General features: G+C 40.7%; 1 protein-coding gene across 2 annotated transcripts in view; it reads right to left on the bottom strand.

The window, feature by feature from the left end:
* Nucleotides 1-8,320, bottom strand: part of LOC128703632 (tumor protein p63-regulated gene 1-like protein) — a 34,580-nt gene extending 26,260 nt beyond the window's left edge. For both annotated transcript variants that reach the window (XM_053798367.2, XM_053798366.2), the window contains exons 1-4: nucleotides 8,103-8,320; nucleotides 4,146-4,258; nucleotides 1,955-2,156; nucleotides 1,284-1,460 (exon numbers count right to left, since the gene is read on the bottom strand). In XM_053798367.2, the coding sequence (XP_053654342.1) occupies nucleotides 1,284-1,460; nucleotides 1,955-2,156; nucleotides 4,146-4,258; nucleotides 8,103-8,233 (623 nt within the window). In that variant the 5' untranslated portion in view covers nucleotides 8,234-8,320. The remainder of the gene's footprint in view (nucleotides 1-1,283; nucleotides 1,461-1,954; nucleotides 2,157-4,145; nucleotides 4,259-8,102) is intronic.
* Between the last annotated feature and the right edge of the window lie 11,007 nt (nucleotides 8,321-19,327).

Raw genomic sequence — 19,327 nt, 5'->3', positions numbered from 1 at the left:
GTGTGGAAATTAGGAGAAGGTGTGGAGTTAATAAAAGTATTAGTCAGAGGGCAGAAGAGGGGTTGTTGAGGTGGTTTGGTCATTTAGAGAGAATGGATCAAAGTAGAATGACATGGAAAGCATATAAATCTATAGGGGAAGGAAGGCGGGGTAGGGGTCGTCCTCGAAAGGGTTGGAGAGAGGGGGTAAAGGAGGTTTTGTGGGCAAGGGGCTTGGACTTCCAGCAAGCTTGCGTGAGCGTGTTAGATAGGAGTGAATGGAGACGAATGGTACTTGGGACCTGACGATCTGTTGGAGTGTGAGCAGGGTAATATTTAGTGAAGGGATTCAGGGAAACCGGTTATTTTCATATAGTCGGACTTGAGTCCTGGAAATGGGAAGTACAATGCCTGCACTTTAAAGGAGGGGTTTGGGATATTGGCAGTTTGGAGGGATATGTTGTGTATCTTTATATGTGTATGCTTCTAGACTGTTGTATTCTGAGCACCTCTGCAAAAAACAGTGATAATGTGCGAGTGTGGTGAAAGTGTTGAATGATGATGAAAGTATTTTCTTTTTGGGGATTTTCTTTCTTTTTTTGGGTCACCCTGCCCTGGTGGGAGACGGCCGACTTGTTGAAAAAAAAAAAAAAATAAAAAATAATAATTATTCTCTATAAAATGTATTTTTTTTTTAATATTTTTGGATGCCTGGAATAGATTAATTGGATTTACATTATTTCTTATGGGAAATATTGCTTCAGTTTTCATACGATTCATTTTTGTCAGAATTTTTCAAACGGATTAATCACGAAAACCGAAGTTCCACTGTAATGCCACATCAAACCTCTCCAAACACTTCCATGTTAACAAGCAATGACAACTAGAAAGAAAGGTAGTAATTTTCACTTAGTCCAATATTAAAAAGAAGCTTTCTTGCAAATTTGGAGGTTTCTGGAATGCAACCCTAATTTTTTCCCTATGTTCTTCACTTCACATAACCCGGTTTTTTGCAAGTGCTGATATTTAGGACCATAACCTGCACATTATGAGAGGGTTTGCTGTATTATTTACTGTACACATACAGTGAAGTCAGTGACTTACAAACAGTAATGTTTTCATATAGCACTGTAGTATTTACAAGAATTTAAAGAAATAATGAACAGGAAAAACATTAAAATGATATGAGACTGACTTCATAGTACAGTACAGCTTAATTGGTAGTAATTTGAGCTGATTTTATAAATTATGTTAAGCAATAATATAACTCAAGTGGCAGCTGAAAGTTGGTATTCAGACACTCACGGTACAAGGGAGTGGCTTGGATATGTCAGCTCTCCAATCTGAAGGTTTTGCAGAGAAGACAAACATATACGCGTAAATTCAATGTGGCGAAGAGCAATGAAATCATACTTGACCACCAAGAGCGACAAATCACACAGAATCACAACACGTTCTTTTTCAATATCCCAGTGATTGATCCTGTAAATATTAAGTGACAGTATACATAAAAGCTGAGGTTCTGTAATAAATATCATAAATATTTAGATTACTATTGATACATATTTTACATAATAATGTTTTCCTACATATTTGGGGTAAAAAATATTACCTGTATATTAAAAACAAGAGCTAAACATGTATAGATCAAACAGAAAGTAATAAAGAGATCTCTTCCTTTTGGACAAGGAAAACAGATACATTTTGCTAAAAGCAATTCTCAGAGCAAATACTGCTCTACAGATTCAGAAATTTTTTTTAGAAAACGAGATTAAGGCCAAATTAAGAGCATATAAAAAAAACATTAGTCATGTACACAGGGTAAGATTTTTCCCTCTTTCAGAAGGTAAAACAAGATAAGCAGTGAGTCCTACGAGCTATTACAGCAGCCCTCTGTGTCTGCTACATTACCTAGTAAGCTAAATACTGTAGGTACTTGTTCAAAGAAAAATACAGTAACACCCAAATATGCTTACTCAGTTAATAGCCATGCTCCTTTGATTGGCCCATCAGTCTCTGGATCTGTGAGATGCTGGCACTCTTCCACTGCCTGCTCAAGTGCCCCAACTCTGACAGAAAAAAATTCATCTATGGCAGGCTCGCTTCCTGTATCTGCATGCCACGAGGCCCGCCGTGGCTGCCCAATGGGGGGCTGCTGATAAAAGGACCGACTCAAACCTGTAAAACAAACTTTCATAGAGAAAGCCTCAAGCTTTTTAAGTCCCTTTTATAGTTAGGGATAATGAAGAATGCAACCTAGGAAGGAGGGGGATAAAGACAGAATGCCAAACCTAAGCATGGAAGTTGTTAAAAAAAAAAATGGAAAAGGATGTATAAAATACACGCAAAATAATTATGAGCTTTACCAGGAAACTTAGAAAATACAAAAATCAATATTTGGTCATCTGACCTTTTGCTGTCATAACATTTTCTAATCCCTAGAGGGATTAGTACCAAAATTGCACATGAAAATCACTTCCTACGAAAATAAAAGACTCGGCAGGAGATGCAACATTCCCCCAATGAAAAGGAGGGGGATCCACGAGTACACTAAGAGACAACACAATAAGTGTTGGGGCCCAAGACTGTTCAAATGCCTCCCAGCATACATAAGGGGGATTACCAATAGTCTCCTAGCTGTCTTCAAGAAGGCACTGAACAGGCACCTAAAGTCAGTACCTGATCAGTTGGGCTGTGGTTCATACATTGGTTTACGTGTGGCCAGCAGTGACAACCTGGTTGATCAGACCCTGATCAACCATGAGGCCTGGTCTCAGACCAGGCTGCAGGGGCATTGACCCTTGAAACCCTCTCCAGGTATACTCCAGATATTGGTACATGATTGGTGGCTTTTTTTTTTTTGTGCATTTCAGTTCAATTTTTTTTGGATACTATATACTTACACAGTATAAGGAGGGGTGTTAATGTTGCAGTTTAAAAACTGTAGTGTAAAGCACCCTTCTGGCAAGACAGTGATGGAGTGAATGATGGTGAAAGTTTTTCTTTTTCGGGCCACCCTGCCTTGGTGGGAATCGGCCAGTGTGATAATAAATAATAAAAAAAAATAATACTTACACAGCCAAAATATAAAGCATGTTGATAATTTGACAATCTAATACATTTTAATTAGGGTATGACCACAAAAAAGTTTAAGAAGTACTAAACCAAATAAACATTATAAATATCTTCAAAATTTCTACGCAAACATTAAGCCCAACAGAACTTTGATTGATGGTGGAAAGGGGAGAGTAAGATTTGATCACAGTCTTATAGTATCTCAAAAGCCATACAAGTTATTTTTATAATGTTAAAAATACATTTATTGCTAGTGTAAAATATATTTTACTCATGGTTAAGCACTAAATAAGTAATCATACAGCACCTGGGGAATGGGAGATAATTAGGTTGATCCAAGGTATAGAAGAGTAGCTTCAATTCCCTGGATCAAGATCCCTTCCACATCATTATGACCCTTCTCCTCAAAGGATGCTTAGTACAAAACAATGTAGATAATAGCCAGAAGAAGAACATTAGTGGCAAAACCTCATGTACCCACCCCATTACGGTCATCTTCTCCCACCAAGATATGATAAAACAAAAATGGGAACATTCACCATCATTCATTAGATGGACGTCTTGCCGAAAGTGCATAGACACCACAATTCATACTACCCTCTGAAATGTAACATCCCACCCCTCTAGAGTACAGGCACCGTACTTCCCACCTCCAGGAATCAAGTCCAGTGAACTGGGTTTCCTAAATCACCCTGCATAAACATTACTTTGTTTACACTTCAACAGCCCATCACATCCTTAAAACCACATAGCTGCATCTACTCCAATTTAACATGCTCACATATGATTGCTGGATGCTCAAGCATGTAATTTCAATTCTTTCACACCATCCCTCCAACCCTTCCTTGGGTGACTCCTACCTGTCCTTCCATCCACTTCCGGATTTATTGACTTTATCATCCTATTTTGCTCCATCCTCTCTAAATGCCCAAACCACCTCACAACCCCTCATCCAACCTCTGAACAATACCTTTCATAACCTCATACTGTCTTCTAATTTCTACACTGAATTATAATGTATGCACCCCACACTGCTCTCAAATATGACATCTCCACTGTCTCTATTATAGCTTCAGTTTCATAGCCTCAAACCTTGACTACAATAAAAGTTGTTGGCTTGGTCGGGAGTGGGCGGAGTAACAACATCTGTAGTAGGGTCACTGATTGCTGTGCGCAGGATGGGACGATTTTTATCATCTAGGAATCTGCAATGATGAAAAAAATTTTTTTTTTTCTAGTTTAATAAGGGTTAAAAATTTATAACTAGCAATTACATTTAATTTTTAGTTTTCCAAATTTATACGCAGGCAATTTCAAGTGCATCAGTGACTTGAGGTCAAACTGCATCTGTAGAACACAACTTCTTTACCTTGAAACAAATTAAAACTTACTCCAGACATTCTTAAGATCAAAAAGATTGCAAAAGCTTTTCCCTATGATCAGTTAAAAAAGGAAATATTACAAAATTTTTATAGCAAGCTAGAGTTTTACAGCAAAGTTACTGATCATTTGCTCAAAAATAAAGAAAAAATCCACTGAACTATGAATCATAAAATCAAATAGTAATTATTAAAATTCATACTTCAGCTTCATCAAAAAGCTGAAAAGTTTCATTTGTTCATGCTAGCAATTTTTTCACAGCATACCACATGGAGGTGGGTTTGTATGATGAACAGAAAAGGCAGCAAGGCAACCAGCAGACGACAGAGAATGCCAATGTTACCAAGTCTTCCATTGGTCAGAAGTCTCCAATATTTTAAAATTAATTAATACTACTGGCAAGCATTAATCTAACTTAAATCTAAATTATGCTGATAGATAACTGCCAACTTGATAACTTGCTGACAATGGTGATCTGAAATGTCAGTGACTTCATGGGATACTGATAAAGACACTTGAGTAAAACATTATAATAAAGGCTTCCAATGTTCCATGTGTCTGCCACCAACTTTGCAGGCTTCTGATCTGAAGAAATATGCAAAGCTGTGTGGATGACACCTGTATGAATGACACCTGCATGGATGATACCTATAAAGATGACACCTGTATAGATGACACCTGTATAGATGATACCTGTATAGACGATACCTGTATAGATGATACCTGTATAGATGATACCTGTATAGATGATACCTGTATAATGACTGCTGTATAGATGATACCTGTATAGATGACACCTGTATAGATGACACCTGTATAGATGACACCTGTATAGATGACACCTGTATAGATGACACCTGTATAGATGACACCTGTATAGATGACACCTGTATAGATGACACTTGTATGGATAACACCTGTGTTCACCAAGTCCATTATAATACACAGACACATATGGCACAATATTATCAAATTCACAAGGAAGCATTAAACCCACAGGGGTCATACAGCACCTGAGAAATGGAAGATGATTTGGTTTGATCTAAAGGCAAGATAGTTACACTTACTTAATTTAAGAGTCCTTCATTTACATTATTAACTCCACTTTTAGAGAAGTAAGTGGTATATGTTCCTCAAACCCACACTTTTTGCAGATGACACTACATACGTCTTCTCTCACCCGAGCCCAGTCACGCTAGCCAATACTGTAAACACCGAATTACAGAAAATATCTACCTGGATGAGGACTAACAAACTTACACTAAACATTGACAAAACCTACTTCATTCAGTTTGGTAACAGAGCTACAGATGTACCTCTTAACATAACGATAAACAGATCACCTATCACAAAGCTAACAGAGGGAAAATTCTTAGGAATCCACCTTGATAATAGACTCAAATTTCATACACATATACAACAAATTTCTAAGAAAATTTCCAAGACTGTAGGCATACTATCGAAGATACGGTACTATGTTCCACAGTCAGCCCTCCTGGCCCTTTATCACTCTCTTATTTACCCCTATCTCACCTATGGAATTTGTGCATGGGGCTCAACAACAATTAACCATCTCAGACCACTAATTACCCAACAAAAGGCTGCAGTTAGAATGATAACAAATTCTCACTACAGGCAGCACACTCCACCAATATTCAAAACACTCAACCTACTCACCATACAAAACATCCATACTTATTACTGCACCTATTACATACATAGAACACTTAACTCTGATATTAACCCTCCCCTCAAACATCTCCTTGCCAACCTCAACAGAACACATGACCATAACACAAGGCACAGATCACTCTTTGATGTTCCTCGTGTCCATCTCACGCTATGCAAAAACTCAATGCACATAAAAGGCCCTAAAATCTGGAATTCATTACCTGTAAATATAAAAGAAACACTACCTGTTTATAAATTCAAGTCTCTTCTCAAAGATCACTTACTCGCTCAAAACCAAATAAATACTGAATAACTGAACCTTATAAATTGTATATCCTATATGTTACTCACAATTATATCACACAAATGTTAAACCTAGGACCCAATCTAACTTTGTTATTTTTTTAAATACACTACCTAACAGAATACTCCATTCGACTGAATGTACAGCAATGCATGCAACCATATGACCTGTCTTTGTAATACTCATTTGTGCTTTATAGTTATCTGTTTACAATAATGTTTTATCACTGATTTCATCATTGCTTAGTTAATCTTAAGTTAATTTTAAGCCAGCCCGTAATGCTATGCACATAAGTGGCTTTGGCATGCTGCTCTTACCTGTATTTTTTGTACCTCTGTATGTATGCTTAAATTACTAAATAAATAAATAAATAAATAAATAAATCTTATGTTAAATCTAAATTTAAATAATAATAATAATAATAATATTTATATTAAATTAAATTTTTATTTCTTTGCATAATATACAATGTGTGATTTACAATTTATAAAATATTGTTAAGTACGTACAAAGAAAGCGACTCATAATAATAATTCTTTATTTCCACATGATATGAGATATTTATTACAAAATTGGATGACATTTAATATTTCAAATAGAAAGTCCTTAGTTGTACAGAGCATGTCAAATCAAATCAAAAGTTTATTTCTTTACGTAGTATACAAACTGTAGTTTATATGTAATAAAGTATTGTTAAGCACACAGATAGCCACTAGCATGCATGTGCATTTTGAGCAGCAAAGAGCATTTCAGAAATATGTGGAAATATGTCGCATTACTTGATCTGAAGAAGTTTATGTATTTTATTTTTTTAAATTATTTCTACAAGTACATGTATAAAGTATACAGACCAAAGCTGACATCAATGACATACTACTATACAGAAAGCCCCTTGTTATGCAGAGCATTTCGGGCAAATTAGGTCAATTTGGTTCCCAGGATGCGACCCACACCAGTCGATAAACACCCAGGTACCCATTTTACTGATAAGTGAACAGGGACAGCAGGTGTCTTAAGGAAACACATCCTAATGTTTCCACTCAAACCAGGGATCAAACCACAGACCTCAGTGTGTGAGAGCTGAGTGCACCAGTGATCCAGATACACGACACCCTAATTTAGGTACAATTACACAAGTTTTGGGTGATTACAAATGTCTTAGGTAGTAAAATGTGTCAACTACCTAGAATAACCCAACAAGGTCACTATATATGTGACCATAACACCCATGTGTCCTCAGAACTACTGTAAGTTTTTTATATGTGACACCTAAACAAAAATTGAGTAAATGTTTTTCACACAGTTGAGTTACATAGCTCTTTCAACCTTCAAGGTTATTATCATGATTGATTACTATTGTAACTTTGACATTTGAGGGGTTATGCAAGGTAATTTATGGATATTTACACATGTAATACAGTCACAAACAGGCGGTCTTAATAATGCCGAAGCCACATGGGGATGGAAATCTTTAGCTGTAGATCTTTCGCACACTCGTGCGTCGTCAGGAGCTATGCAATGTTGCAAGACAGCAACAGATAGGAGGGGAAATTCTGAGGCAAGGCAAGTGTCAATGGCAACCCTATCTGTTGCTGTCTTGCAACATTGCATAGCTACTGATGCCGCACGAGACTGCGAAAGATCTAAAGATTTGCATCCCATGTGACTTGTTCTACATATTTACACATACATACCTGTTGTTGTCAGAGTTGGGACTGACACTTCTTGATGGTTGTCTGGAGGCAGGATCCAGACGCAGCGTTGCACCTCTGAAATCATCAATGGGTACATCTTCCAGAATCTCCTCACCAACTGGGGAGGCCATGGCATGCGTACACACTTGCCAGTATTGATTTATTAAACTCAACACCAAGAAGTTCTCTCGTCCAAAATGAAAACAAACAGACGATGTTGTCGGGAGAATTCCGATTTTCTACAAATAAATAAATAAATAAATATATATATATATATATATATATATATATATATATATATATATATATATATATATATATATATATATATATATATATATATATATATATATATATATATATATATATATATATATATATATATATATATATATATATATATATATATATATATATATATATATATATATAGTTACACAAATTGTCATACGTAGTAACATGTATGTAAATTACCTAGGATAACCCCCCCAAAAAAGTCAAAGTGACTTATTTCCATTGGGGTCCTTGTAGTACTTTCCTTCGAGTGAAAAGAGTTAGGTTTGATTAGTATCTGAGTACTGTAGCAAATTCTTGGGTAGCTCTGAGAAAAGGTTCGATAAATACGTGGGTGGGAATGGGTGGTTTTGATATGTTAAGGACCCCAATGGCAATAAGTTACTCTGTATGACTTTTCTGGGTTATCGTAAGTTCCCTACACATATGCTACTATGTATAATAATCAATATAACTATATTTGTATATACCTGAATAAATTTACTTACTAGGCCAATAGGCCTGCTGCAGTTTTTCTCCATTCTTATTTTATGTATATTGTAATTTCCTTATTGCGTCTTTTCCGTAAGTATATTTTAATCTCAGATACATTTAGGGTATGTAATTGTCTAATTAATTATAAAACGATGAGGTATTTCCACTCCATGATAGTTTTGCTAGAAGTGTAATATTCAGAATTGTCTTAAAGTGGGGAGAACTCAGCCAATAGAATTCAACCTTTCAACATTTTGGGGTTGTATTATTATTATTATTATTATTATAAAAAAGAAGCGCTAAACCACAAGGGCTATACAGCTATGGGGTTGTAGCCAACCCTGAACGACCTTCTAAAATCAGCTGATTGTTCCCTTTAGTTTTATATTTCCCCCCCTCAATGTTCCGCGGAAAATAAATAAATAAATAAATAAATAAATAAATATAACATATAAATATGCCGAGAGCTGCACACCTCTGCAAATTGTATATATGATTATACATAAGGAACACAGGGGCAGGCCTACTGACCCATGCGAGGCAGGTCCAAGTTTCCTACCAGCATAACTCCTGATGTATGCGCACTGAGATTATTATAATCAAAACTAAGCGCTAAACCACCAGGGTCATATATATTATTATAATAAAAAATAAGCGCTAAACCCACCAAGGTTATAAAGCGCTGCATGTGCACCGAGGACAAGAGTACATGTACACATGGAGAACAGGTGACATGCAGCCTTAGTGGCCCTCGTGTATTTTTAGTCGTTAAATCCTATTAACCAACTAATTTTATTACTACTGTTACATTCATGGGGAGCGGTAAATCCGTGGGATTCATACAGGTAGCGCCTGGGGGAATGGGAGACACTCAGGCTTAATCCGAAGAAGGGGAGGGCAGGTGTAATTCTTTGGATCAACTATTATAATCATGGGGGAGCACTAAACCCGTAGGATTATACATTATTATTATTATTATAATCAAGGGGAAGGGCTAAACCCGGAGGATTATACAGCGCCTGGGGAGGGGGGATGTGGAAGGCATTCAGGCTTAATTCGGGGAACTGGAGCACAGATCCAATTTCGTAGATCAAGAGCCCCTCACCAGTGTCAAGGAACCTCCCTTCAGGGGGTAAACGTATTATTATAATCAAATAAAGCGCTAAACCGACAAGGGTTATACGCCGCAGCAAGCTTGAAGCTATATAAATTAAATGTTATTTGTATTGCTATTACGTTTCTCTGAAGGTGTACTTTTAAAGTGATTGTCCTTCTACCCACAGCTGGATTAAGATTTCGCAGGGCCCCTGGGCTACAGGTACTGTGAGGCCCCTGGGCTACAGATACTGTGAGGCCCCTGGGCTACAGGTACAGGTACTGTGAGGTCCCTGGGCTACATGTACTGTGAGGCTCCTGGGCTACAGGTACTGTGAGGTCCCTGGGCTACAGGTACTGTGAGGTCCCTGGGCTACAGGTACTGTGAGGTCCCTAAGCTACAGGTACTGTGAGGTCCCTGGGCTACAGGTACTGTGAGGTCCCTGAGCTACAGGTACTGTGAGGTCCCTGGGCTACAGGTACTGTGAGGTCCCTGAGCTACAGGTACTGTGAGGTCCCTGGGCTACAGGTACTGTGAGGTCCCTGGGCTACAGGTACTGTGAGGTCCCTGAGCTACAGGTAGTGAGGTCCCTGGGCTACAGGTACTGTGAGGTCCCTGAGCTACAGGTACTGTGAGGTCCCTGGGCTACAGGTACTGTGAGGTCCCTGGGCTACAAGTACTGTGAGGGCCCTGAGCTACAGGTACTGTGAGGTCCCTGGGCTACAGATACTGTGAGGTCCCTGGGCTACAGGTACTGTGAGGTCCCTGAGCTACAGGTACTATGAGGTCCCTGAGCTACAGGTACTGTTAGGTCCCTGGGCTACAGGTACTGTGAGGTCCCTGAGCTACAGGTACTGTGAGGTCCCTGGGCTACAGGTACTGTGAGGTCCCTGGGCTACAGGTACTGTGAGGTCCCTGGGCTACAGGTACTGTGAGGTCCCTGGGCTACAGGTACTGTGAGGTCCCTAAGCTACAGGTACTGTGAGGTCCCTGGGCTACAGGTACTGTGAGGTCCCTGAGCTACAGGTACTGTGAGGTCCCTGGGCTACAGGTACTGTGAGGTCCCTGAGCTACAGGTACTGTGAGGTCCCTGAGCTACAGGTACTGTGAGGTCCCTGGGCTACAGGTAGTGAGGTCCCTGGGCTACAGGTACTGTGAGGTCCCTGGGCTACAGGTACTGTGAGGTCCCTGGGCTACAGGTACTGTGAGGTCCCTGGGCTACAGGTACTGTGAGGTCCCTGGGCTACAGGTACTGCGAGGTCCCTGGACTACAGGTAGTGAGGTCCCTGGGCTACAGGTACTGCGAGGTCCCTGGGCTACAGGTACTGCGAGGTCCCTGGGCTACAGGTACTGCGAGGTCCCTGGGCTACAGGTACTGCGAGGTCCCTGGGCTACAGGTACTGTGAGGTCCCTGGGCTACAGGTACTGCAAGGTCCCTGGTCTACAGGTACTGTGAGGTCCCTGGGCTACAGGTACTGCAAGGTCCCTGGGCTACAGGTACTGTGAGGTCCCTGGGCTACAGGTACTGCAAGGTCCCTGGGCTACAGGTAGTGAGGTCCCTGGGCTACAGGTACTGTGAGGTCCCTGGGCTACAGGTACTGTGAGGTCCCTGGGCTACAGGTACTGCGAGGTCCCTGGGCTACAGGTACTGTGAGGTCCCTGGGCTACAGGTACTGCGAGGTCCCTGGGCTACAGGTACTGCGAGGTCCCTGGGCTACAGGTACTGTGAGGTCCCTGGGCTACAGGTACTGCGAGGTTCCTGGGCTACAGGTACTGCGAGGTCCCTGGGCTACAGGTACTGCGAGGTCCCTGGGCTACAGGTACTGCGAGGTCCCTGGGCTACAGGTACTGCGAGGTCCCTGGGCTACAGGTACTGCGAGGTCCCTGGGCTACAGGTACAAGAAATGTAAAGCTAGGCTAAATGCTCTCAAAGCTGTTGCTGGCTACAATCCCAACTATGGTGCAAATGTGAGAATCGTGAGAATGATGTACATAGCCTATGTTAGGTCCTTAATTGATTATGCTGCTCCCATGTTGATATTAGCTAGAGAAAGTTCTCTCCGACCCTTGGAGTTAATGCAAAATGAAGCTCTCAGGATTATTCTTGGCTGTCCCAGATCTACAAAAGTTCTTAACATGAGGAAGGAGCTTGGTATTTCTAGTATCAGTGATAGGATTGTTGAAATTAACACTGTACTCGGTATTAGAATGTTGAGAAACGAACCAGACACTGTCACAGTGAATCTTACCAAGTGTCTAGAGGTAAATACACATACACACAGATCTAAATGGATTGTGAAAACGTGCAATTGCATTAAGTTTTATAACCTGCATGAACTGTATCACTGTAGGCAACAAGAGCATTTCACCCCTCCATGGAAGATGTGTTCATTTAATATCACATACCTACAAGTCCCTCCCAAGAAGCTCATTGCTAGTAATCCCTTCCTTAAATCTCTTGTTAGAGCAACTGCTCAAGAAGAAATTTCTCACCTAGCTGGTAGTAACAAGTTATCACAAGTTATATACACTGATGGATCTAAACAGGAGTCTTCTGGCAGGGCTGCATCTGCTTTTGTTGCCACCTCCCTAGTTAAGAACGATAATAAATTTGTTGAGTTAGGCATAAGAATTAACAACTGGGCGTCTACACTGCAAACTGAATTGTTTGCAATCCTAATGGCGCTAAAGCTAACCTATGACACTGAGCTTGACTCTATCATCATTACTGATTCTGTCATCATTGAAGGCTCTTGGCTCATATAATGACTCCAACAACATGCTCATTGGGGAAGCCAGGTATAGATACTCAAAAATTAGGGACAAAGGAATTAATGTACAATTGCTATGGATCCCATCACACATTGGATTACTCCTTCATGATAAAGTTGATATGTTAGCCAAGAAGAGTATCGAGAAGGAGAATGTAGAATATAACTTTGGTATAACTGTGTCTAGCATTAGGAATAATATTAGGAGAGAAGTAAATAATGAAAATGATTGTTATAGGAATGCAGTTAGAAGCCTGAGTAGATCTATAACCCACTATGATAACATGAACGTAGATAAGTATGTTTATGGAGCAACTTGCAATGTGAACAGACTGACTGATGTTGTAGTGGCCAGGCTTAGGCTTGGTTACAAGTACTTCTGGCAGTTTGGGAGACACACAGATGATGATCAAACTAAATGTAAATTATGTGATCAGGCATATGGTCACTCTCTTGAACACTATGTGCTTAATTGTCCACTTATTGAGGAATACAGAGACAGACAGTATAATAACCTATGTGACATGTCAAGATATCTTATTAATGAAAATAAGATACCAGATATACTAAGCAAATTTCCTAAATTTGCTTGTAACAGATAAGTGAACTATAGATATGTAGATATAAATTCATATGTATTCCTGTTAACCCTTTGGGGCCTAGTTCCTGGGCCTTTTGTGTATCCATATGCTCTCTCGCGCTACCGTCCACAGGATGGATATGGGGTGCACAATAAACTAGCCACTTCGGTGGCAAAATCTAATCTAAAAGGTACTGCGAGGTCCCTGGGCTACAGGTACTGCGAGGTCCCTGGGCTACAGGTACTGCGAGGTCCCTGGGCTACAGGTACTGCGAGGTCCCTGGGCTACAGGTACTGTGAGGTCCCTGGGCTACAGGTACTGCGAGGTCCCTGGGCTACAGGTACTGTGAGGTCCCTGGGCTACAGGTGCTACGAGGCCCCAGTGATATTTTCAAAATTATTATAATAAAAATGAAGTGCAAAACCTAGATAATTTCAAAAGAGAAATATAATTTATTTTTACGTTTAACCACAATTAAAATTCAAACATTTGTTTTGTGTTATTTCTTGGAAACAAATTGTTGATTATTATGATCAAATAAAGCGCTAAATTAACAAGGGTCATGCAACGCTGCAGTAAATTGTTGAGAACATCTCTAGAAGCCCATGGGCTGCAATATTATTATTATAATCAAAGGGAAGCGCTAAACCCGGAGGATTATACAGCGCCTGGGGGGGGGGGATGTGGAAGGCATTCAGGCTTAATTCGGGGAACTGGAGCACAGATCCAATTCCCTAAATCAAGAGCCCCTCACCAACATCAAGGAACCTTCCTTGAGGGGCCCATGGGCTGCAGCCCTTAAATTATTACAATCAAATTATTATTATTATAATCAAAAAGAAGCGCTAAGCCACAAGGGCTATACAGCATTACAATCAAAATGAAGCTCTAAACCCACAAGGGGCTTACAGCCCCTAAAGCCCATGCCTCAATCCATCCCTGCTTATGTGAAGATAATTTTATGCTGAAATTGATGAGCAAGACCTACGTACAACGTTATTAAGACTTCACCCATCAAGGGCTTTATGAATGTAATAGGCATGAGACTGGAGCCTTTAATATTAGTGTCAGTAGTAAAAGTGGAGTAATGCAGCGGTTGCATTATTTTATCACGGGAAGCGCCAAACCTGTAGGGCTTATACAGCGCATGTGGGGGTCAAGGGATGGAAGGTATTCAGGCTCAATTCAGGGAACTGGAGCAGTTCCAATTTCTTTAATCAAGAGCCCATCACCAGCATCAAGGAACCTCCCTTGAGGGGCAGTTGTAGATGTGTTCACATGAGGGTGGGGCCCACCATCAGGAGTTCCTGGTGGGCAAAATGTTAAGGTACACCAGTGTTGTACATTCATTCATCAACTTGTTGGTGTTATACCCATGATCCGAAGATACTTGTCTGACACAGCAACATCTCCGAATGTAAAGTAAAAGGACACAAGTGCAACTAACGTGACATTTTTATTGTGGCAACGTTTCGCTCTCCAGGAGCTTTGTCAAGCCGTAACGGATTGACAAATTATTATTATAATAAAAAAAAAAGCGCTAAGCCACAACGGCTTGACAAAGCTCCTGGAGAGCAAAACGTTGCCACGATAAAAATGTCACGTTAGTTGCACTTGTGTTCTGTTACTTTACATATTGTTGGTAATTCTACCAACTTTATTACATCACTGAATCTTGGTACAATTATATTATGGGAGAAGCACAACCCATATGGGTCAAACAGTACGTGAGGAATGAGACAATATCAGGGTCAATTCAAAGAGGGCAAGTCTAATTCCTAATTATTATTATTATCAAAAAGAAGCGCTAAGCCACAAGGGCTAGTCTAATTCCTTAGATCAGGAGCCCCTCACTGGCATCAAGGAACCTCCCTTGAGATCATCATGGTACAGAGAATATCCGTATTATAATTCAAGTGCTAAATCTCTGGCCTACTTTATGGGCATGATCTATTTCACTAGTGGGCTCGACCCACTTATGACTAAGTTTACTCTTGCTACATTGCTCAACTTCTCCCACTGGCTTCTTTGAGGCAGAGGGGGGCTGGGCTTACGGGATACAGGTACATTTTTTTTGGATTATGCAGTGACCGAAACACATTATATTCATGAGGAAACACTAAACCAGTAAGGGTCATATAACACTCAGGGAATAGGAGGTAATCAGGTCTGTTCCAAGGAAACTGTTATTATTATTATATTATAATCAAGGGGGAAGCGCTAAACCCGTAGGATTATACAGCGCCCAGGGGGGGATGTGGAAGGCATTCAGGCTTAATTCGGGGAACTGGAGCACAGATTCAATTCCCTAAATCAAGAGCCCCTCACCAACATCAAGGAACCTTCCATGAGGGGAAGGAAACTTTAGCTCCAGTTCAGTGGCTCTAATAAAGAAAGTCTTCAACCTCCAAGGAAGCACCACTTGACTTGGATCTCCCAAGAACTTCCCGTAACTCCTGACTTTCTTTAGTCAACTGATTCTATTCAGGAAAAGCATTAAATCTGCCAGTTCTTTCCCAAACCTGTCAAAATCCATTCCAATTAGTTTTACCTCTTATACTGATGAAACTTATCATATACCTGTCCTCAATTATATATATTTTAAGGGGGTGTCAATCTCATAGGAATTATTCATTATTATTACATTCATGAGGAAGTGCTAAGTCCTAAGGGTCATACACTATTCTTATTATTATGTACACGGGAAGAGCATTAAACTCACAGAAATTATACATTATTATTATAATCAAGGGGGAAGTGCTAAACCCGGAGGATTATACAGCGCCTAGGGGGGGGGGGATGTGGAAGGCATTCAGGCTTAATTCGGGGAACTGGAGCACAGATCCAATTCCCTAAATCAAGAGCCCCTCACCAACATCAAGGAACCTTCCTTGAGGGGTCAGAAATTATACAGCACCTGGGGAAATGGGATGCAATCAGGCTCAATCCAAGGAAAGGAAGGGTAGGTCTAATTCCTTGAATCATGACCCCTTCACCAGCATCAAGGCACCTCCTTGGAGGGGAGAGAGCTTCTGTTTTAACTTGGGGAAATAAGCTTACACAATGTAAAACATTGAATTATTGATGAATATGACACAATTAGTGTTGAAGTGGCAATTATTATTATTATTATAATTTGGAAGCATTAAACTCAAAGGGTCATACAATGCTTGGGTAATTGCCAGCAATCAAGTTCAATCCAAGGAGAGGGAGGGAGGGAGGGCAAGTCTAATTCCTTAGATAAATCCATAGCCAGCATCAAGGAATTACCCTTGACATGCTGAGGGGTAGCAGAGGTACAGTATACAGAAGTACAATAAGAGCACCTAGTAGCAGTCACAGGACTAATAGGTAATGTACCCTCTAATGCCTGATTGACCCTAAACAAAACTGATTAGGCAACTGATTCAGTAGGGCTAGTGCTAAATCTTCTACCCCCTCATTAATTGTACTGCTTGTTACTCACCAAAAAGTTGCAGCTCCAGGGGTAGGTTTCCTTCCTGGGAAGTACAGGGTATACAATCCTCATGCAAGACAAACAAAGCTCTTGGTTAATGTTTCCAACAGCAGCCTCCCTGGCATGATTATTATTATAATCAAAAAGAAGCGCTAAGCCACAAGGACTATACAGTCCCTGGCATGAGAAACCTTGACCAGAGTGATCCATGGAATCTTATTTTTATTAAAAAACAGAGACAAACCAGTGTGAGTTATACAGCATAGAGGAGGATTATGTTTTAAGTGTAAGAGTTAATGGAATTTAGAGTTAATGAAGACATAAAATTAATATCATAGTTGGTGCAATAAGTTACTTTGTTAAAACCTTATACAGGAGCCTGCATCAAGGGTGGAGTTATAGGTGTGGAGGTCAGTTGAAGTGTGTCAGAGCATTAAAAATGTCAAAAGTAACCTCTACATGCTATCTGACAGATAGGATAATACACGATAAACTGTTAGAGCAACCCAGTAGTTCTTGCAGCAAGGTGTTGGGCATCATACACTTGGGGCTGCCACTCCCAGAACTGCAGGCAACACTGGGCAATACTTCCTTCATCGAGATCCTGCCAGATGGCCACCTGATGTCTCACCAGAGCATCACCTGACCTGCCTTAAGATGATTCAGTATGCATCAGGTAAAGTGACATGATCACTGCAACATTACCAATGGCAATTAATGGAATGTTAAAGAGCTGATTTTTGTCCTTTTTCCTGCCTAGGAGCTAGATTTTACAAAAGGGAAAAATTCCCCAACTAATGAGAAAACACACAGAAAATTGAGGGCTGGAGGGTATTTATATTTGATACAAGACAGGGGACAAGAGATCTAATTCCTTGGATTAAGATTCCCTTCACTGCAGAAAGGGAACTTCTTTGAAGGGGTCCACAGAGTTCTGATGAGATTACAATTCTCTACCACCCCACACGCACGCACGCACGCACACACGCATGCGCACACACAAAAAAAATGGTCACAGAAGATTATTATTATTATTATAATCAAAAAGAAGCGCTAAGCCACAAGGGCTATACAGCGCTGCAGGGTAGGGAAGGAAGCGAGGGTATTGGATGGCAGAAGGGAGGAGGGATGATCAGTAGGTTACAGAAAACAGGGGATAGTACAGGGGTAGGGGGCAGCAAGAGATTGAAGTAGAAAGGGCTGAAGGTATCAGAATTTGTGAAGTAAGTCAGTTGTTGTCAAAAAGTCAATGAGAGAGTCTGGATGAAAGGTGGGTCCATCAGCGAGAAGGGAAGGTAAAGAGAGAGCAGCAGAGCGAAGACGACGACGGAGGTAAATTCTGCGTGCTCGTTGATAAAGTGGGCAGTCCAACAGAATGTGGCTGACTGATAATGGAACTTGGCAATTCTCAGAGAGAGGAGCAGGGCGCCTCTCCATGAGATATCCATGAGTAAGACGAGTATGGCCAATGCGAAGACGGGAGAGAGTAGTCTCCCAACCTCGACACTGGTGATAAGAAGATGGCCAGTAACCTATACTCGGTTTAATAGATTGAAGTTTGTTGCTGAGCATAGTAGACCAACGTTGTTGCCAACGGGTGTGAAGTTGGGAAGATATTGCAGCAAAATAGTCCGTAAATGGAATACCTCTACATGAAACTGGTAGGTCATGTACTGCTGACCGTGCAGCAGTGTCTGTCTGTTCATTGCCCTGTACGTCAACATGACCAGGGACCCAACAAAAAACAATATCTTTATGCTTGGTAAAGATGCGGCATAGCCAAAGTTGGATACGGAGGACTAAGGGGTGAGGTGTATCAAATTTCTGTATAGCCTGTAAAGCACTAAGGGAGTCTGAGACAACCACAAATGATGACACAGGCATAGATGCAATACAGATAAGTGCTGTAAGGATGGCATACAATTCAGCAGTAAAAATACTAGCCGAAGATAGTAAATGCCCTTGTACGATGCTGTCCGGAAACACTGCTGCGAATCCTACGCCGTCAGAAGACTTAGAGCCATCTGTGTACACAGCAATGGCATGAGAATGAGAGTGAAAGTGGTCAAGAAAATGAGAGCGGGAAGCGACCGTAGACAGTTGGGCTTTCGAGCAAGGGAGAGAGAAAGAACAGACTCGAACAGCTGGAACTTCCCAGGAGGGTAGGGAAAAGTGAGATGCTACATGTACATAGAAAGGTGGTAATTGAAGAGAAGACAAGAGCGAATGAAGGCGAAGAGAGAAGGGACGGAGTAAACAGGGGCGGCGAACAAATAAAGAATGTCTACTAATATCAGTGACCATTCTATAAATGGAAGGATTGAGGAGATCATGAGAGCGTACATAGTAGCGAAGGCAATGGGCATCACGGCGATCGGATAAGGATGGAACGTTCGCTTCTGCATAGAGGCTCTCGACAGGGGAAGAGCGAAAAGCACCAAGGCATAAACGTAATCCTTGGTGATGAATGGGGTTAAGGCTAGAGAGAGTAGCAGGAGATGCCGCTGAATAGATCTGGTCACCATAATCAAGTTTCGATAAGATAAGGGTGG

The sequence above is a fragment of the Cherax quadricarinatus genome, chromosome 76, assembly GCF_038502225.1.
Source record: "Cherax quadricarinatus isolate ZL_2023a chromosome 76, ASM3850222v1, whole genome shotgun sequence".
NCBI lineage: Eukaryota > Metazoa > Arthropoda > Malacostraca > Decapoda > Parastacidae > Cherax > Cherax quadricarinatus.
This window is presented reverse-complemented; position numbering and strand designations above follow the sequence as displayed.